This window comes from Pan troglodytes, chromosome 2 (assembly GCF_028858775.2).
Source record: "Pan troglodytes isolate AG18354 chromosome 2, NHGRI_mPanTro3-v2.0_pri, whole genome shotgun sequence".
In the NCBI taxonomy this organism is placed as follows: domain Eukaryota; kingdom Metazoa; phylum Chordata; class Mammalia; order Primates; family Hominidae; genus Pan; species Pan troglodytes.
In genome coordinates this window covers 14,819,915-14,841,308 of record NC_086015.1, presented here as the reverse complement: position 1 = coordinate 14,841,308, position 21,394 = coordinate 14,819,915, and the positions used below count along the sequence as shown (strand labels likewise).

The window sequence follows — 21,394 nt, the reverse complement described above, 5'->3', positions numbered from 1 at the left end:
TTTTCCTCTGGTTACACTTCTGCAAAACCTTCATTCCTATGGTGTGTTGCATTCTCAACTGGACTTCACTTAGTACTAATGCTCTATTTATGAATTAAACCTTTCTGGTCTTTTTCCCTTGGCCATCATCATTCTATTTGCCATGAATGCATCTTAAAATATAAGCATGCATAAAGTCAGCCACTGGAATCTCCTGACTATCCTCAGTTATAAGGTGTTTGCTCAGACCATCCAGAGCATGCACATATTTTTAGAGTAACCTCAAAATAAGTACACACAATTAAATTACCCTAGAGGACTCACAGGCCTCCAAGAAATTGTCCTTGAATTTTAGTTTGATAAACATTTCTATGAGTTCCCTGGCCAAAGGGAGGTTAAAAACTAGGGCCCTAAAGAGAGAAACAGCAAAAGCTCCACAAAATGCAACAGCCAGGGGTTGGCAGAGTCGGGGTGTAGGGCAGAGTCAGGCATCACATAGGGCTAGAAGCCAGACTGCAGCATCTCCTAGGTCTACCACCTGCTGTTCCTTCTACTGGCCACCAACATCCTACCCGATCTTACTAGATCTCAGCCCTCACGATGGCAGGCCACTTCCAGACACAATTTAACACAGGTTATCATACAGATGGTGAATAGGTCAAAGTGTGTGCGCCAATTCCAGTCAAAAGGCAGCAGCTCTCTGGAGCACTATTGGAGGGTTCTAAGGCCAAGACTAGACTGAGAAGGAAAGAGTGCTACAATTGATTAGCGATGTCTTCTGTGAGCATGGCCAGCTTAGACAGGGATTGGGCAGGGATATGCCTTTCTTGGATTATAAAACTCAATGCTAATAGGAGGATATATGGAAAAACAAACAATATATCAGTATCAAAAATAATCTAAAAGATTATCCATTCCAGCAGGAGTGGGGTTGGGGGCTAAATTCCAATGTCAGCTGGGTTGGATTGATAAAGTAAATGAAGAAAGTGAGCTGGGTGGGGTTTGTGCTAACTCCAGGACGGATGTGTCCTTGAAGGCAACAGCCACCTCTTGGCTACAGCCACTGCTGTCAAGCAGGAAGGTGAGTCTGGTGTCACCAGATCGTTTAAGTTTTTAAGATAGGCTGGAAACCTGAATTTTTCACGTGAAGTCTTCCAATTTTTTAATTTTGGCAACCAAATCTATTTTTTAAGTCTGCCATTCACTGATCTAAAGCCTGGTTGGCCTGTAGGTCCTCTGTCTGCAGCCCTTGATCTAGTCAAACCTCAGTTTTACAGGGGAAAACTTGACACTAGAGGCAAGACTAGTATTGGAGCCCTAGTCCCCTGAGTCTAAGTCTAGTGCTCTTCCTCACACCCCCATCCTGCCCCCAAAGGGCTCAGTCTCTGCATTTGACAAACAGAGGACAGAACATCTCCATTCTCCTAACCATGCCAGTCTCTGGGCCAATGCTCAGCTCAGGCTTTAGGGCTGCAACTCACAGAACGTACCAGAACAGGTGCAGAGCTGACCCCAGTTTCAGCAAGACTACCCTAGAAAACTGGACTCATGACGAGAGGCCAGGGACCAGGACTGGCCTGAAGGGCATGAACAAACCCCAATCCCAGGTCACCCAGCAGGACCAGCAGAGAGACCTCCGTGGGGCCATACCTGTGTTCCACTCATGCCCACAGGTAGCCCAGGGTAGCTCAGTAGTGAAGCAGTTGCTCAGGTAAAAAATGGCCCATGCCAGGATGATGATGTAGTACACATTCAGATGGGCCTCAATCACCTGCGTTGCATAGCCAATGCCTGAAAGGACAAAAGAAAGGAAGGAATTTGAGTCTATCTTTTCAAAACAATCTGCCTTTGCAGTTGACATTCCCTGGGCAAAATTTTATTTTCTCATTAACTCAACACATACCTTCAAATAAAGGGCAAACTTTCCTCCAACACGTAATGCCACCTTCACTTGTGAACTGCCCCAGAGCTGTCTCCAGGAAAAAAACAGGAATTCCACAGCAAATAAAAAACACCACGTAGGGAATCAGGAATGCCCCTGTAAGGATGCAAAGGAATGAAATGAAAACTGTCCCTGCCGATTCATACTTGGCTCAAGAACTCTTTAATAAACATCTACTACAGGCCAGACATGATGTTCTTTGAACTTGAGTTCAAGTTCCCATTATGAAGACCAGAGTCAGAAAACAGCGCTAGGTTTCTGTAAGTCTACCTCACATCTCCAAGTCTCAACTTCTCCATCTGTAAAATGGAGCTTTAGTTTTTAATATCTGCACTGCTTCCCTCATAGAACTGTAATGCAGCTAAGATGATAATGTAAAAGAAATTGTTTCATTGGCTCATTTAAAAAAATTTTTTTTACATTTCATCCTCCAGCATGGGTCAAATTCATTCCCTCCCTGAATGTTGCACCCTTTTTCATTTTAAAGTGACCTCAACAGACCAGGTGAGGGGCACCCCTTCCTTTTACTTTGGAAGTGACTTGCAAACAATCTTTGTCATAAAGAAGAGCATTCTCAGGGAATTATACAATGAACAATATTAAGCCTCAAAGAATTAAGTACCCCTACACATGAGGCCCAGGTGTGGTGTCAACTTGCAAGGAGTTTGCAACAAGAATCTATCTAGCAAAGGCTGGCTTTGAATTGGTCCAGGAAAAGACCACCCCTAAGCATTAGTGTTCCTATCTTGAAACACAATACCCATTGCCTGGGCCTTTCTGTGAAAAAAATTAAATAACTGAGGTGAGCATGAACTATTACACCCAGAATGGGGATTTTTCCAAATCCCTCATTCTGTCCCTCCTGTCTAATAACAAAGCATGAAAACACATGCTATTTGCCACCATCTGATCTCACAAATGACGGCTTTAACTGAAAGTGCTTTTTGCCAAATGAAGTCTCCTTAACTGTAAGGATTAATAGCAACAATTTTGATGAATCCTGATAGCAGGACCATATCTATCAGGGTTTGAAAGGGTCTTAGCTTTTCTGGGCAAGCAGCTAATTTAAAGTTTCATATTGGGAAAGAAATACTTTAAACTATTGTTGGGATCTCAAAGGAGGGCAGTAAGGATGTTTTTAAAAAGGTAAACAGTTGAGAAGCAGATATCCCAACTACATTAGAAAGCAAAAAGTGTGGAAAAGGAGATAAGAGGATCTGTTTACTGAATCGAAATCTAAGTGATTAAAATCAGCTGCAGCAGGTCCCCTAACATGCTGTTATTTACCTGTGAAACCTCTAGAATCTAACGTATGACACTTTCAGAAAGCCTTTTGACCTGTGTATTCACAAAGCTACTAATCCTTAGGATAATAAACTCAATCAAACCAGGAGATCTATGAATCTCAAGGAAACTCTTGGCAAGTCAGAAAAAAAAAATGACTCATTTAAAAAACTTCACTCACTACAACTTTTTTAAAAAAACAATCTGTGACAGAATTTGTAATTAACCCAATTTACCGTGTTTTCTGCTTTTATGAATGCTTTTTGTTTTGGCACAACAATTTCCTGTATGGAAAAAAAAGATGTTAAAACAATTTGTGCCTGAGGACTACCCTAGGTGTGCACAGGTTTCCAAGTGGACGCAGCTTACAAACGCTGTATCTGCAAAGAGAGGCGGGATTCACAGCCGAGAGCACAGGGCACGTTGGGGGTCTCCAAGTCCACTCCCTCTCTCTCCCTTGCCAAGCCGCCAACACCAGCGGCCACTTCATTACCAGTGCAGAGCAGGCTTGGAGCAGCCTGTGCCTTCAGGATGAATGTCCCCAAAGAAAGGGCCTGGGCCAAGCAGTACCCTTCTCCCTCTCCCGGCAGCTGCTCGCACAGGAAGTCCTGCTCTGCACAGACTCACAGCCCGGTCCCTGCCAGCCAACTTCTAAGCCACCTTCGCTGGGGTTTGGGAATTTGCTGGAGGGGCAGGGGCACAGCAAAGAGAAGAGAGAATATACAGATACAGGCTCTTCCTTCGAGAAATTGTGCCACCGAAGGAGGTTTTATAAGATCCCTTGCCATGGACCCGCCCAGCTGTCCTGCCGATATGACAGGAGGGGGTCCTGAAGGCTGGAGCCCCTTCCCTGAGCTGGGAGAGTTACGGATTCGCTGCTGCATCTTTTGCCAAACTGACTTTGAGAGGCTGTCACTAGAAAGGACTCTCTCATCACTGTCCTTTCCCTCTCCCCTTCTACATCTCTATGCAGAGAATCAACATTAAACCAGTATTGCTGTTTGTCGTGGGTGACTCTCAGACCCGTAAAATAAACTGTTCGTTGTCAGTTCTTCCACCAGAGGGGCCCCAAATATTGGCCCTAGAAATGGGCTTAAGAGCAGACGAAAGACTAGGCAGGAAACCATAGAGCAATGCCTCGCCTAAAAGTTCTCCCTGTTGTGAGTCCAGTCCCAGTTTAAAATAAGGCCTTTGACATCAGAATCTCATCTTTATTTTTGGTCGAGTGAGACTTCTCTGACGCTCAGTGTCCTCACCTGCAAAATGGGTAGACCCCTGCCTACGAAAGTGACTGAGAGGATGAGATGAGATGATATGGTCAAAGGTGCTCGGCACTTCAGTAAGCGCGCAAAAACTGAGACCGCTTTGATCATCAGGAGTCCCTTCCCCACAGGCCGTTTTCCCAGTTAGGAAAGCTGAGGCTCCAAGGGGCCAAGTGCCTGAAACACCAGGGCGCCTACCCAAAGCAAGGGCTCCCTGGCCTCGGTCTGCATCTCATGCTGGGGACAGAACGCGGGCAAGTCCCCGCGCTGGCAGGTGGAACCCTCAGGTGCGAATTGGCACGTGCGCGTGCGCACTGGCACAGGTGGGCCGCGCGCCGGGGCGAGCTCACACGCGAGGTGCCTGGAGTCGAGGTTCTCCGCTCGGGTTCCGCTCCACGCAGGCGCGGGAGGGGGTCTCGCGCTCGCCCCTGCCTCCCCGCCCCCACCGGGCGGTTGGCGCCCCCTCCCCTTCTCCTCACTATCACCTCACCTCCTCCGTTCTTGTAGCACAGGTAGGGGAAGCGCCACACGTTGCCCAGCCCAATGATCTCCCCGGCCACGCTCAGCACGAACTCCACCTTGTTGTTCCAGTGGCCGCGCTCGTGGACCGCCTTGTCGCGCTTGTCGCGCGCGGGCGCCGCGCCCCCGCTGCTGCAGCCGCCACCCGGCGCCTCGGACTCCCGCGCCTCCTCAGCAGCCTTCCCATTGCCCAGGGGCAGCGCCTTCTCCGCCGTCATGGCCGCGCTGGCTGCCTCGTGCGCCGGCCCGGCTCTGCGCCGCCGCCCCGGGCGGGCTGGCTTTTCAGGAGGCGCGAGCGGGCGGGAGGGGGAGGCAGGGGGTGGAGCTGAGGGACCGGGCCAGACCAGCGCGGAGACTGGGACTGGGACGCGCCGCGGAGGCCCGGCCCGCAGGGCGCCCACGCCACCTCAGCCCGGCTGGGCCCGGGAGCCCGCGAGCACCTTGAGCGCGCCGAGCCCCTGCAGCGCCCGTCCTTCCCGCGGCCCTGCCCACTGGCCTGCTGGGACAAGAGTGGAAGCGCCCGTTCAGGCCTAGGCTGGCTCCACTCACCAACCCCCAAAGTTCTACCACCGTCCATAACCTTCAAACGCTTGGGCCTCGGTTTCCTGTTTCTAATAAGAGGAATGGGCTCTAGACCAGACTTCTCCAACTTGAACTACACACCAGACACCTGCGGGTCTTGTTTAAACTACACATCACGGTCTAGTAGGTCGCAGTAGGCTGAAGAGCCTGCGTGTCTGACTAGCTCCCCAGGGACGCTGATATGTCTGGTCCAGGGACCACACCTTGAGGAAAAGGGAGTAAATGAATTCGTGGCTTCTTCCAAGCCCTAGACACCCTGCAGGTCTTGTTCATACTGGTGTCCGCAGCTCTCAACATAGTCAGGACCGTGTGGCAGTTAAGTGCTTGCGTCTGGAAACAGGTGAATTTAAGTTGTGTGATTTTGGCCAGTCATCTGATCCCTCTGTGCCTCAGTTTCCTGATCTGCAAAAGGTAATATCAGTAGTATCTTGTAGGTTTTAATGTAGGGGATGGATTTTTAGGTAAAAGGTTATTAAGAAATGCTTATAAAGGTCTTGATACCTTGAAAGTGCCCAATGAACATTACCCATTGTTAGTATTCTACAATATGTAGACCTACACACATTTGTCCATCTTCTTGTATAATATTTGTCTCCTCACTTAGTTGTAAGGATGATATACACTGTCCTGTTCATTATAATAGCCACATAACCTAGCACAAGACTTGGTGCATAGTATGTGCTCAATAAATGTTTGTGGCTAGAGAGGAAGGGAGGAAGGAAGGAAGAGGAAAAGGGGAAGAAGGAAAAACTATTAAGCTGCTGGGGGCCACAGAGATGAACACTTCCACCTCTTCCATTGCACAGGCCTGGAGAAGTCCAGCCACATGAGGCCCCACCAACCCTACTCTCCATCTGTCCCTCGGAGCTCCCTCTGGAGCTCTCTTAGGGACGGGCTCCTTGCTTTGAAGCCTTCAAACTCCTGCCTTCCGCTTCTCCTTTCATTCTGGCTCACAACTGCTCAAGTCTCTCCCAACCTCCATCTCCCCAGAAAGCCCTTCCTTCCACCATCTTCCTGTTTCCCCTCCCCCCACTATCATATTTCTTGAAAGAGTAAGTTGACAGGCTGCCAGCCCTGTCTTCACCTCCCACACGTTCCTTGGCCCACAGCAATCTGGCACCCACCCCCACCACTCCTCTGAAAATGCTGTGAAGTCCCGGACGCCCTCTCAATTTGGCAGATTCTACGGTTCCTTTTCCATCCCTATCCTGCCTGGCCTCTAGGTAACTTTCTGCACCGTTGCTCCCTCCTTTGCTTCTTAAAATTCCCACTGGTGTGGTTTTCTTGGCATTGCCTGGCGCAGCTACCATTTCTCTCCCTGCTTCTCTGGTTCTCCTTTCTCTCTCCTTAAATTCAGCCTTTCTCATATCTTGAACCACTGAACTAAATGTGGGTGCCTCCCAAACCTCTGTCCCCATGTGCTGCCCAGGTTATGTTTAAAAGCAAAGATCCTGCGGTGTTCAGGGTGAGACTATACTGAATTCAGATGGATGTGGCTTCGCATTCAAGCTCTGCCCCTTAGGTGCTCTGTTACCTCTTTGCCTCATGCTTCTCACCTGTTAAGTGTGCTTCACATGAGTTCTGGCCTCACAGGGTGGGTGTGTGGGTTAAAAGCCTCAGTAGGAGCTCTGTGAACAGTAGCTATTATTGTTGTTTATTATTATTTTTTAAAAGATGGAGTCTCACTCTGTCACCTAGGCTGGAGTGCAATGGCACAATCTTGGCTCACTGCAACTTCCACCTCCCAGGTTCAAGCGATTCTCCAGCCTCAGCCTCCCGAGTAGCTGGGATTACAGGTGCCCACCACCACACCCAGCTAATTTTTGTATTTTTAGTAGAGATGGGGTTTCGCCATGTTGGCCAGGCTGGTCTTGAACTCCTGACCTCAGGTGATCTGCCCACCTCAGCTTCCCAAAGTGCTAGGATTACAAGCGTGAGCCACCACACCTGGCCAGTAGCTATTGTTTTTATTGTGAGGAGGAGGAGGAGGGTTAGTTCATTCCCTTGCTTAAAAGCCCTAATGGGAGGCCAACATAGCAAGACCCTATCTTTAAAATAAAAAAAAAAAAATACTTAGCCAGACGTGGTAGTGCACACCTACAGTCCCAACTACTCAGGAGGCTGAGGCAGGAGGATGGTATAAGCTTGAACTCCCCCAGGAGTTCTAAGCTGCAGTGAGCCGTGATCATGTCACTGCATTCCAATCTGGACTATGGCACAAGACCCTAACTGCAAAAACAAACAAAAAAACCTTCATTGGACTTCCTTTTCCTACAGGATAAAACCAAATTCCTGGCCCTAATATTCAAAATTCCCCCTCAATCAAATTGTCCCAGCCTTTCCTTCTACCATTTTTGAATGCCATTTTTCTCCCACACTAAGACTTCGTTATTTTTATTTTCTTTTTGATGATCCTCAATGCTGTGTATAGAATGGGCAATAAAGGAAGGAATTTATCTTTGACCTCAATGATCTTACACAGAGTAGGCACATAAGTAGCTAGGAGTCTATTTGTTAAACGAACAAGTACATCAAAAGTTAGACATATTCCTGGCCAGGCGTGGTGGCTCACGCCTGTAATCCCAGCACTTTGGGAGGCCAAGGCAGGCGGATCACGAGGTCAGGAGATCAAGACCATTCTGGCTAACACGGTGAAACCCCATCTCTACTAAAAATATAAAAAATTAGCCGGGCATGGTGGCAGGCACCTGTAGTCCCAGATACTCGGGAGGCTGAGGCAGGAGAATGGCGTGAACCCAGGAAGCAGAGCTTGCAGTGAGCCGAGATCGTGCCACTGCACTCCAGCCTGGGCTACAGAGCGAGACTCCGTCTCAAAAAAAAAAAAGTTAGACATATTCCTGAATCTTACTATTGCAATATTAGGCTGTCACTCCAGAATCTGTGCAAAGCTCCTTTGAAACTAATTACATTTTCGCTTTGTGCTGGCGCTCAGCATAATTAGCTCCAGGAATTGACTTCCTCTGAGCAGCTGTGATTCTACCAGACCTGCTTGGGAAGTAACACTGAACCAGCATGAGAGGGCTGAAGCTGGCCATCATCTGGTCTGGGACCCAGGCCCAGTTCTGCTGATGGATGGTTCTGTGGTGTTGGATACATCGCCCAATCTCTCTGAGCTCTGGTGTCCTCGTTTCACTCAAATGAGCACAATTATTCCCATGTCCCAGGGTGGTCATCAAGGCAAAATGAGATCACACTCAGGGAAGAACATTGTACAAATACTGATGTTGCAAACTCACCTCTCAGGTTTGAATGGTTCCCTTTGTAAAAGTTAGCCAGGTCAATTTCCTATTTGAATTTAGTAAGTAAATATTTAAAGTCCATCTCCTTGGTTATTTTATGGGCCTTAAAAAGCCTTGATCTTTTTACTCTGTCCTTATCCAGAAGAGCCCACATCTGCTTCATCATTGCAGGACCTCATCTCTAGACCTTTGCCACTTCATCATTTCTTTGTTGAGGGACAGTGGGCTGAAGAGCACACACTGTCTGTGGGGTCGATATACAGGGATTGGGACAAAAATGGGACACACATCTTATCCCCAGGGCTGGCCCTAATGCAACAGAGCACAGTGGGTAAGAATGTTGGTTCTGCAGTCACACTGCCTGGTTTCAAAGCCAACTCCAAATGACCTTGGAAAATGACTTCATGTCTCTGAGTTTTCGTTTCCTTATCTGTAAAATCAGGGTAGTAGTAGTATCTACCTTTTAGTTGTCATGAGGATTAAGTGGGTTAGTATTTGTAAAGCACTTGGATTTGTGCCTGATATAGACATGTTTGTTATAAGCAGTCTTCAGGGGACAGAAATGTCATGACTCCCTTATTCCTTTCTTGGGGCAAGCACTCAATGTCTTCCATCTTCTGGAAACAGCAGCTGCTGTCCTGAGGCTCATTTAAACTTCAGCATTGCTCATTCATTCATTCATTCACCAAATGCTTTGGTTCTTTTTTTTTTTTTTTTTTTTTGTATTTTCAGTAGAGATAGGGTTTTACCATGTTGGCCAGGCTGGTCTCAAACTCCTGACCTCAAGTGATCTGCCTGCCTCGGCCTCCCAAAGTGCTGGAATTACAGGCGTGATCTACCATGCCCGGCCTTGCTTTGGCTCTTTATTTTCCAGATGCAATATCAGTCACTAGGGAGCAATACCAGGTATAAGGCCCACCTCAATGGTATGCTAGAGCTGGCTCACACTAGCTCATGACAGCCGATTATTGCGTTTTCAGGGATTTTGCATGGCGCCATTGTTGGTGTCTTGAAATCTTCCACGGTGGTTGTATTTACACTGTGGGAATTTGCAAGTGCCACAGATCAGCCCTATGCTCCCCAGCCAGTGTGCAAGCCCCATTGCAGGATGGCGGCAGAAGTAGAAGTTAACCAAGCCATCACAGAAATGAAAGTTAGAGGTGCTGGGCGACGTACAAGGGAAAGGGCTGCATTGCTATAGAGCTTGTAACCCAGCAGTCTGACCTTGGCAAGGAGAAAAAGGAGAGGTCCCTGAGCAAGTGACAGATGAGCAGGAGCCTGAAGGGAGAAGAACAGTGAACTGGACAAGGAGGGTCTGGGGTTCTGGAGGATGCTCGCCAGTGTGAAGGCTGGAGAGCATGGTGTGGAACAAGATGTGCTTGAAGGTGAAGCATTTTTAGCAGTGGGTGCCATGAGAGCACATTCACATTGTAGAAAGGTGACTTCTGCCGCAGTGTGAAAAGTAGACTATAGGGTGGGGTGGTGGTCGGGGGGCGGTGAAGAAGCTACCGCACTGGTCCAAGCAAGAGGTGATGGCAGCTTAGACTGGAGAAAGGAGAGTGATATTGAAGGCTAAACTCACAGGACTTGACTAGGTCTGGATATGAGGGTGAGGGGAGGGAAGATGTCAAGAACATCTCCTGGGTTAGTAGAGCTACAGCAGCCCATCGAGAGGGTAAAAGTCTCCCTCCACTTTGTGCCAATGCACCCACAGTTGTCTCACTTAGGGTGTGATAAACCAGAACCACTGGGTCAGTGGACTGTCTTCAGATGTGTAGATGGCTGCTAAACCAAAAGCCTACATGGCGAACCAGAATTGGAGAGGAAGCAGGAAGGAGTTAGATGCCAGGAAGAACTTCCTACAAGTCATTCAGTGACAGAATAATCTGCCCCAGGCATGGTGAGCCACACGGGAGAGGTAGACTTAGAAGCTGGGCTGTCATAGCCTAAGGCAGGGATACCATGAGGGGACTTCCCAGTCACTAGAGTCTGAGATGGGATTTCTGAATCATGAGAGTCTGCAATTGTAATGTTCTGTAAAACCCTTATCTTGTTACTACCACCAGACTTTTTCTAGTAGGTTTGCACGTATGATCCCAATTCTTCACCTTCCCTATATGCATGCCATCTGCCATGTAACTTTGCAGCGCCCCCTGCAATACACAAGTTCAGCCATATGACTTGCTTTGGCCAGTAGAATGAGGCAGAATTGATACACTGATATGTGTCAATCCCAAGCCTTGTGTTCTTCGACTTCTGCCATGACCACAGAAGGATGTCCCCAGGTCAGTCTGCGGGTCCAAGAGGAAAACTAGATACACAGAGAGTAGAATGGCCCCAGCTGAGATGCCCCCAGGAAATCCCAGACTAATGCAGAGGCCTCACCAGACTCAAAGACGTATGAGCAAACCCAACCCACATCAGCCAACCTCCAGCCTCATGACTTACAAGCTACAATAATAAATGTCTGCTGCTTTGAGCCACCAAGTATTGGCTTCTGCTCATGCCCTTCCCCTTTCTGAAAGCTCCTCTCTGCTTATCAGATATAACCCATCCTCTTAAGCCCGGGTTAATGCTTACCTTCTGGATGAATTCTAAAATGATTTCTCTACCTTCTCAACTCTCAGGGCTCCTTGATGACAGTAATGCCCAAGATGAAGCATCATTTTGCAACCTTTACATACCCAGATTTAGGAGCTACCCTGGCCAGGTAACTGTAGATACATTTCTTCCTTTGATGCCCTCAGTGCTGGTTCGGGACATGATCTTTTTACTGTTAGGGCCAGAATCAAGATGGAAGGATGGGGCGACCTCTCCTGGTAACATGTCCTTTCCTTTACCCATTGGCAATCTCCTAAATTTTTACACCATATACTCATCTTCTGCCACAATGCCTAAGACATTTCTTTGAAGGAATAAAATACTATAAGAACTACCCATTTTGTTCCACTGAAATATTTGTATGAGTGAACATGAACAGGTGATAATTCTATTTGTATACTATTTCTATTTGTAGTAGCGAATTATTGTTCCCAACTTCTCACTCCCTCATAATCATATTCTACATCCTCACTCCTGCTGTGGCCCATGGTCGACAGACTTTGCTTCTCCTGACCTTGACTTTGGGCTCAGCCATATGATTCACTTTGGCCAAACAGAGGTTTGAAATGTGCTTGCATAGTTGGGCTTGCCCCCTTATCTGCCTACATTACTGTGGAAAGAACACTCTTCACTTAGCTGCTGCCTCTCCAGACTGGGCCCCAAAAGGAGATAATGGAGCAGAGATAACTTAGCCAAAACTTCAGATCCATAGCCTGAAGTAGAGCTGCCCCAGCCAACCTACAATCACAGGAATGAGAGATAAATGCTCATTGTTATTTGCCACTGAGATTTCGAGATTGTTACGCAGTACAGCTGACTGATACACTTAGCACAGCCTGTGCTTAGGCCCTCATGTACCCTGTCTCTATTATGCTGCACAGCATTATGGGGTAGGGGTGGTAATATCTTTACAGATAAAGAGACTGAAGCTTAGGTTGAGCAACTTGTCCAAAATCACACAGTGGAGCCAGAATTCAAGCCCAGTTCTCTGACTTATACTCTACATCCTAGAGGGTCCCACTTCAGTCCTCTTCTAGCCAGAAGAGGTTTCACCCACATGAAGTTTGTCTTCTCTAATTGATTTAAGTAGAAAATAGATGGAACAAAGGGGAAGTTCATGTCCTTTTTTTAATCTGAGGGGAAAAGCCCAAGAATGTCAGCTTAAAACTTTATCACTGGGCTGGGCACGGTGGTGGCTCATGCCTGTAATTTCAGCACTTTGGGAGGCTAAGGTGGGAGGATTGCTTGAGCCCAGGAGTTAGAGACAAGCCTGGGCAATATTGTGAAATATTTTTATTTTGTTTTTAAAAATAATCTTTGTGTCCTGGATGCTAACCTGGGAAGAAAAGCCCCTATGTGGGCCCTGTTTCTGTGAGAGAATGCTTTCCAAGTTCCAAAACACTGAGTTTATACTTGGCCTTTGTGCTACAGTTCTTCTGGATGTGGGCAGCATCTGTGTGTGTGAATGCACATAGTTCCCTCTGTTCTGAGTTTCCCTCTGTTTAATCTCCTTGATATCCTGGCTCAGATGTCTAAAGTCAGTGGTCTGTCATAGATGTTCACCTACAGGTAGGCTTTCAGGACGATTGCAACCAGCCACACAGGCTGTGCATGCTCAGCTCCAGGGACACCATTCACATGGTCGCTCTGCAGTGCCCCCTGGAGTTGTGCAACAGGGGGACCCTGAGCCCCATATTATAGGTCAAAACTGCCCTTAGGTCATTCAGCTGGTAAACTGCCCTGCCACCCTTGTGAAATTAATCATGTATTTCTTGATGATTATAAGCCCATCAGCTTCAGATGTACAGTGCCTTGTAGCTGTATATCAAGGCCCAAACATTTCTTAGAGAGGATCGTAAACTAAGAACCGAACAACTGTTAAAGCTACGTACAGCCCCAAATCATAACTGCTTGGTTCAGAGTCTCTCTGGAAACAATAATACCCTAAGCAATATTTTCTACCACTTTCTTTATTGTGACCCATCACACACACACACACACACACACACACACACAAAATAATGGGGGAACTTTAAAAGAAATTTTCCTGGTAATCTAATACCTTCATCTCAGAGCAAGCCCCCAGTTGCCCCTAAAACCAGCAATGACTATTGTGTGTCTACCATGTGCCAAGCAATGTGCTATGTGCTGGTGGCTCAGAAATGGTTTTGGCCTTTCAGTGACATTAAAAAGATAATAAATGTAACTAACCTGCACAATGTGCACATGTACCCTAGAACTTAAAGTATAATAATAAAAAAAAAAGATAATAAGCTGGTATGGCAGGCACTCAAACAGAGATGGGTACAGGGTTCTGTGAGGACACAGGGAAAAAGGGAAACCCTCCTTCTGGGGGATTGCATAAGACTTTGGGGGCAAGGTAACATGTAATACTAAACCCTTGAAGTATGAGTGGGGAAAGGAGAGAAGGCTATTCCAGGCAGAGGGAACAGTGTAGGCACCAGATATGGGAAAGAGCCTGGTGGGCTTGAGGGCATCAAGTACCTAGAACATGTGGTTACTAGGTGCTTTAAATGTGGCTGGTCCTAATGGAGCTGTATAAAACACAGTCTAGATTTTGAAGACTTGGTATTTTTTAAAAGAATGTAAAATGTCTCATTAATATTTTAATAATGATTACATATTGAAATGATATTTTGGATATATTGGGTTAAATAATTAAGTAAATTAATCTCATTGTTTTCTTCATATTTTTAAAAGTGTGGCTCCTAGAATACTTTAAATTACTACTAGGGACTGAATTGCATTCCCCTAAAATTCATATGTTGAAGCCCTAACTCCTAGTACCTGAGAGTGTGACTGTGTTTGGAGATAGGACCTTTAAAGAGGTGATTAGGGTTAATGGAGGACTCCATCCAATAGGACTAGTGTCCTTATGAGAAGAGGAAGAGACAGTGATGTGTGTGCCCAAGGGAAAGGCCATGTGGGGACACAGGGGAAGGTGGCCACCCACAAGCCACAGAGAGAGGCATCTGAAGAAGCCAACCCTGCTGACACCTTGATCTAGGACATCTAGCCTCCAGAACTGTGGGAAAATAAACTTCTGTTGTTTAAGTCATCTAGTCTGTAGCATTTTTGTTATAGTCACCCTAGCAAGCTAAGAAGACTACTTATGTGACTCATGTTATATTTCAATTAATGGGGATCAATCTGGAAAAGCTGGGGCACTAGAAGGCAATAAATTCAGATTTGAGCCTTTTGTTCGGCTATGGGATGAAATGAGCCTGTGGACCTGCCTGATGTGCCACATGACTCACAAAACCCACCACTTGCTGCTATGTGAGCTCTGGCATCTTCCCACTCTTACATTCCCTGTGCAGTCTCTGAAGCATCCGTGGCTTTGACCCTGACACCTATGTGGTTGTCATACTCCCTGGAGTGACAGCCCGAGCAGTGAGCATGCCTGCTTTTCTAAGCCAGCACTGTCCAGTTGAGATATAAAGAGAGGAGGACTTGACTCTCATTCCTGGGCTACCTGGGAAAAAAAAATTGGCCCATGCTGCAAACCCAATTTAAGTACCCAGAAGCCAACCAAGTAAGTTCTTGGCTGGGCTATTTTAGGTCTCAAATTGGAGATATCGCCAAATCCAAGTCAGATGGCTTCCTGCCTGAGTCTGGGTATTCAGCCGTGACTTACAGATTAGGCACCCCCCGTGGGCCATTTGCTTCACATCAAGCTGTGAGTTATGATGTGCTGTGCCCAAGTCTAACTGCCCATCTGTTCTCCTCTTTGGAGAATGGCAAGGGTACAGGTGTCTGTCACTGCCCCAAGCAGATCTTTCTCAGCTGTCTCTTTTGCAGATTCCCTCATTCAGTCCACACTACAAATAGTGTGGTTTGTATTCTCATTATCTCCAATTTACATTTGAGCAAACCAAGACTGGAAGAGTTTGAATAACCCACATAGTTTGTAAGTGGAGTCAAAGGGACTTGCACGTGGGTCTCCTGACTCTAGAACCATCTTTTCATTGCCCAACCTGGCCTCAGTCTTATAATGTCATCTGGCTCCCCAAGCTTCAGTCATAAGACTGTATTAGTTAAGATAATGCTGGTGGCTATACCAGATAAACTCTGAAATCTCAGTACTTTAACACCTTTGAGGTTTATTCTTACTTATGCAAAGTCCTATGCAGATGCTTGGCAGACAGCCTTCCATGCGGTGATGCAGGGATCCAGATTCTACCCATGCTGGGGCTCTATCATATTCAACATGGGGCTCCCAAGATCTCTGTGGGGGACTTCCCATTGGAGGATGTGAGGGACAGACAGTACAGCAAGTGGTAGTTGCATTCCACTTCTAGTACAGAGACCCAAAATGACGGTTTCTTGAAGGCAGAAGACACGCCTCTTCTTCCCTTCTTTCTTCTCTTCGCTGCTTGAAGTGGATTTGGTAGTAAACTATCTTGAGCCACATAGGTAAGAGAAACATCCTAGGGATGGCAGAATACAAGAGAGGAGCCTGGTTCCTTGAATAACCTCATGGAACGGAGTCAGCAGCCAGCCTGACACTGTCACCTCCAGACTGTATGCAGGAGAAATGAATTTCTGTCTGGCTTAAGCCACTACCAGACTGTATGCAGGAGAAATGAATTTCTGTCTGGCTTAAGCCACTATTGCTTTGGATACCTGTCTCATGCTGCTGAACCTAGATCCCAAATACAGGGATCCTGCCCTTTTTGTTTGCAGCAGGACACTGCCCAGCAAATAGTGGCTAGAAAAAGATGTTACTCAACCCACAAGCCCCAGCTCTCGCAGAAATTTAGTTGAGTGTGTAGGGGACGGCAGAAGAAATAACTCCTTTTGGGCACACAATGCCTTTTTTATTGTGGTAAAATATACATAATATAGAATCTGGCATTTTAACTATGTTCGAGTGTACAGTTCAGTAGCATTAAGTACATTCACATTGTCATGCAACCATCACCACTATTCATCATCAGAATGTTTTCATCATCCCAAGCTGAAACTTCATACCAATCAAACCCTAACTCTGTATTCCCTCTCCCTGAGCCCCTGGCAACCACCATCCTAATTTATGTCTATGAATTTGGCTATTCTAAGTACTTCACATAAGTGGAATCATATAGTATTTGTCCTTTTGCGACTGGGTTATTTCACTTGGCATAATGTCTTCAGTGTTCTTCCATGCTGTACATAGTGTGTGTCAGAACTTCCCTCCTTCTTAAGGCTGAATAATATTCCATTGTATGTGTAGACCATACTTTGTTTTTCCATTCATCCATTGATGGACACTTGGGTTGCTTCCACCTCTTGGTTACTATGAATAATGCTGCTATGAACCTGGGCGTATAGATATCTGTTCAAAAAAAATCTCTCTGGGAGGGGGAAGAAACTGTATCTTAACCATATGTGCTTGGCAGTGGCACATAACCTGTCAGGTCACATTCCATTGGCAAGAATTAGTCATAGGGTATACTAGTTATCTCTTGCAACATGACAAATTATCCCAAAACTTAGTGGTTAAAGCCATAAATATTATTACCTTATGGTTTCTGTGGGTCAAGAGTTAAGGAGAAGCTTAGCTGAGTAGTTTTGGCTCAAGGCTTCTCATGAGGTTGCAGTGCTCAGAAGGCTTGACTGGAGCCAGATGACCTGCTTCCCAGGTGGCTCACTCCCATGACTGTTGGCAAAAGGCCTCAATTGTTTGTCATGTAGACTACTCCATAGGGCTGCATGAGTATCCTCAGAACGTGGCAGCTGGTTTTCCCCAAAGTAAGTGATCCAGGAGAGCAAGGTAGAAGCTGCAATATCTTTTATAATTTACCCTCAGAAATTACATACCATCATTTCTGTAGTAATATCTATTAGTTACACAAGCCAGTCATATTCACTGTGGAAGGAGGCTACACAGGGGGCAGGGGTCATTGAGGACCATTTTGAAGACTGGCTACCACTGAGGTCACATGTAGTTGTAAGGGCATCTGGAAAATGAAGTCCCTGGCTGAGCAGGCATTTCCCAGCGATAGCCCTTCCTTTGGAAGGGATGATATTTGGTGAACAACTGGCCATCTTGGCCATAGAGCTCTCCCAAGGAGTCCTGGTGGTGTCTCTGACTATCTATATGACCTAGTCCTCAGTTTCCCCTCTGTACAATGAGTTTGTTCTTTCCCACTGCCTGGAACTACCACTAGTATTTTCTATGTCATCTTACAGTCTATGTCAAGCGGTAGGTGATGCTCACTGGTATAGGTCAGATCCAAGTCAGAGAGATTGGCAAGGGGCATCATTATACAAAGTTTGACTAGGGCTGAACTTGGGGGTTGGGGACCCTGGAAGCAGTGTAGCATGTCAGGTAGGAGCACTGGTTCTGGAGTCAGCTGTCTGGGTTCAAAACTCACTTGAAGTCTTTATCCTTGGATGAGTAATCTAACTCTTGGGAGCCAGTTTCCTATATAACAGGAAAAGAAAGTAACATTTATCTCAAAGGGTTATTGGAAGGACTGCTGATCTATATCTAGTGTTTCCTAAACTTTACCATAACTATCTCTTCAATTTTTTTTTTTTTTTTTTGAGATGGAGTCTTGTTCTTTTGCCCAGGCTGGAGTGCAGTTGTGTGATCTCGGCTCACTGCAACCTCCGCCTCCCGTGCTCATGCGATTCTCCTGCCTCAGCCTCCCAAATAGCTGGGACTACAGGTGCTCACCACCACGCCCAGCTATTTTTTTTTTTTTTATTAGAGACATGGTTTCACCATGTTAGCCAGGATGGTCTCGATCTCCTGACCTTGTGATCCACCCGCAGTGCTGGGATTACAGGTGTGAGCACCGCGCCCAACCTCTCCAATTTTTTTTTTTAATATTCATGTGCCATCTGTAGGGATTTGGATCATAATCCTGAAAACACAGTCTCAAAAGCTATAATCTCGTATGTTGAAATCCCTAAATATCAAACTTCCTAAAGTCTAAATCCCTAAAGTCTAAAATCCCTATCATCTAGAAGTCTGAAAATCTCAATCACAGAATAGTTGCATCACGTCAAGAAGAATTATTACCTTGTTATTTCCTTTATGGAGAAGAAAACGAATTTAAATCTCCAAACATAGTAACAGATTTGGAATTAGGTGTGATTAAGGTTTCTAGAAGTGCATTTCAAGGTGTTACCAATAAAGTTTGTTTTTTCCATTCAGCGCAATGCATTTGGCAGAAAATTCAGATGAGTAGCTTCGCCGGCCGTGACATACGAGGGAAACTTTGGGTTAAAAATGTGTTATTTTCCTGCATTGGCATTCCTTTCCAGCTGATGACATTCCAGGAGCTTTTAATGAATTAAAGCTACATTTGTCTGAAGAAATTAAGCAGTTACTGACTGGTTCAAAAATAATTATGTAAATGGTAGGATAAGAAGACACTTATGCAGTGGTGCTGCTGTTTGATCACCAATATTCTTTCCACCAAATTTGTGGTCTGTATAAGTACTCATGAAATGGATTTCTGGGTACCCAAAACAGCATTAGAATCATGGCACAGAAGAAGGGAAAACTTAATAGAGAATGCTCACATCCATGTATATCGAATCATAGAAGAATTTTAAAAAGAGAAGTGCCAGGTAGAAATTGAATATGAATATATTCTCCAAGGAAAGCGATGTCCTAAAAGAAAAAAAAAGCAGCTATTCATTGTGATACATGACTTCAAAATAGAGTTAATGATCATGAAAGCTGGCCAGCTCTTATGGACTAACTCTGCGCGATTGCTCATAATCTACCCACCCCTGTAATATACATTTTCATATGTCAAATTTTCTTTTTCTTTTTTGTTTAGCTTTTTTTTACTGTTTTAAATTGTCAGCATTGTTTTTTTACAATCACTATGCTATGTATTTCTTCCCATCATCTCCAATCCTGAAGGTGTAAATTATGTAAAAGGCTTTTACAGAGTCTTAATTCTCTCCATGCATTTTTTGCAAATGTGACTCCATGAAAGTGCATTGTCACAACATTGATTTCGTGTGTAAGCATTGTGCAGGTGCATAAAAACATTAAAACTCCCTCAGAAAATGAAAGGATGTCCTTTTTGTACATCTACATTCGTGAAAGTTAAAATTTGTCAAGATCTTGACTATTGGGCGATTGGTGCTATGATAATGCAGTGCAGACCCATCCATGTTTTTGGCCAATCTTGTCAAAAGGCTTAAGTTGTCCATCACTGTATTTCAGATAACTGCAATTAGAGAGCTGAGTGCACACAATTACCAACCGTAGTGATATGCATTTATACATTTTGTTTTTTGACCTATTTTTTATGAATAAGATTCATTTGTTCTTAACTGTTATACTTGTTTTTGCAAAAATATATATCTATTATTGCCTCTTTTATTATATAAAGTGTCCTATGAGGAGTTCTGTTGTGGTTTTATGTGTTTTTCGAATAAACCTCCTTTTTTTTTTTTTTTTTTTTTTTTTTTTTGAGATGGAGCCTCGCTCTGTTTCCCACGCCGGAGTGCAGTGGCGTGATCTTGGCTCACTGCAACCTCTGCCTCCCGGGTTCATGCCATTCTCCTGCCTCAGCCTCCCGAGTAGCTGGGACTACAGGCGTGCGCCACCACACACGGCTAATTTTTTTGTATTTTCAGTAGAGATGGGGTTTCACCGTGTTAGCCAGGATGGTCTCAATCTCCTGACCTTGTGATCTGCCTGCCTCGAACTCCTAAAGTGCTGGGATTACAGGCATGAGCCATCGTGACCAGCCCCAAACCTCCTTTTAAAAATGTAAATAAATACCTTTAAAGTACTTAGTAAAATTATTTTTCCAGAATTATATTTTCAGATTGTGATCTTTCTGGATTTCAACATTTGGGATTATGGCACTGGAGATTGTGTCTTTTGAGACAGTGATCAGCTTTCTGACTAGTATTATCTAATACATTCTTTACATATTTTATAATGGTTTTATTGATACATACTTCACATGTCATACAATTTACCCATTGAAAGTATGCAACTCAGTGGTGTTAGTATATTCACAGAGTTGTCTAAACCATCAGAGGAAATTTTCAAACACCCCAATTTTTGTTAATCCCCCCCAAAAGAAACCCTGCACCCTTTAGCAGTCACTCCTTATTCTCCCCACCTAAAACTCCTCCTGTCAGCCCTAGACAACCACTAATCTACTTTCTGTCTCCATGGATTTGCCTATTCAGGACACTTCATATGAATAGAATTATAAAATATGTGACCTTTTGTGGCTGGCTTCTTTTACTTAGCAAAATATTTTCAAGATTCATTCATGTTGCAGCATTGATGAGTACTGCATTCCTTTCAATGCTGAATAATGTTCCATAGTGTTTTATTAATCCATTCATCAGTTAATGGACATTTGGGTTGTTTTCAGTTTGGGGCTATTATGAATAATTCTAGGAAGATCCCTGTATAAATTTTTACATGGGCATATGTTTTCTTTGTGGGTATATAGTTAGAAGTGGGATTGCTGGATTGCATAGTAATTTTCTATCTAACCTTTTGAGAAACTGCCAGTCTGTTTTCCAAAGTAGCTGAACCATTTTATATTCCCACCAGCTGTGGATGAGAATTCCAACCTCTCCACATCCTTGCCAACATTTGTTAGTATCTGAGTTTTTCTTTGTTTGTTTATATGTTTTCTTGCAGCCATTCTAGTTGGCATGAAATGGTATCTCATTATGGTTTTGATTTGCTTTTCTCTTATGTTGACTCATTTTATTTATATTTATTTTAAACTAGACTTTACAGTGCTACCCTAAGTGTAAAGACAGTACTAGTTACCATAAATACAAGGTAACTTATAAATAATATAGTGATCAAAACAACACGTGTCTGTATCACATGCTATAATTGATGTTTACCATATTTTGGGAAACCCTAATATAATCTAGGTAAGGATCTTATCAGTAGAACTGGCATAGAGTTAGTACTTAATAAATGTTGAGCTATGATTTTATTATTGTTT

At 44.9% G+C, this 21,394-nt stretch overlaps 1 protein-coding gene across 2 annotated transcripts in view; it reads right to left on the bottom strand.

Moving 5' to 3' along the window:
* SLC6A11 (solute carrier family 6 member 11) overlaps nucleotides 1–5,266 on the bottom strand; it is a 124,842-nt gene extending 119,576 nt beyond the window's left edge. For both annotated transcript variants that reach the window (XM_001152123.8, XM_054680373.2), the window contains exons 1-3: nucleotides 4,958–5,266; nucleotides 1,883–2,017; nucleotides 1,630–1,770 (exon numbers count right to left, since the gene is read on the bottom strand). In XM_001152123.8, coding sequence (XP_001152123.4) covers nucleotides 1,630–1,770; nucleotides 1,883–2,017; nucleotides 4,958–5,204 — 523 coding nt within the window. In that variant the 5' untranslated portion in view covers nucleotides 5,205–5,266. The remainder of the gene's footprint in view (nucleotides 1–1,629; nucleotides 1,771–1,882; nucleotides 2,018–4,957) is intronic.
* Between the last annotated feature and the right edge of the window lie 16,128 nt (nucleotides 5,267–21,394).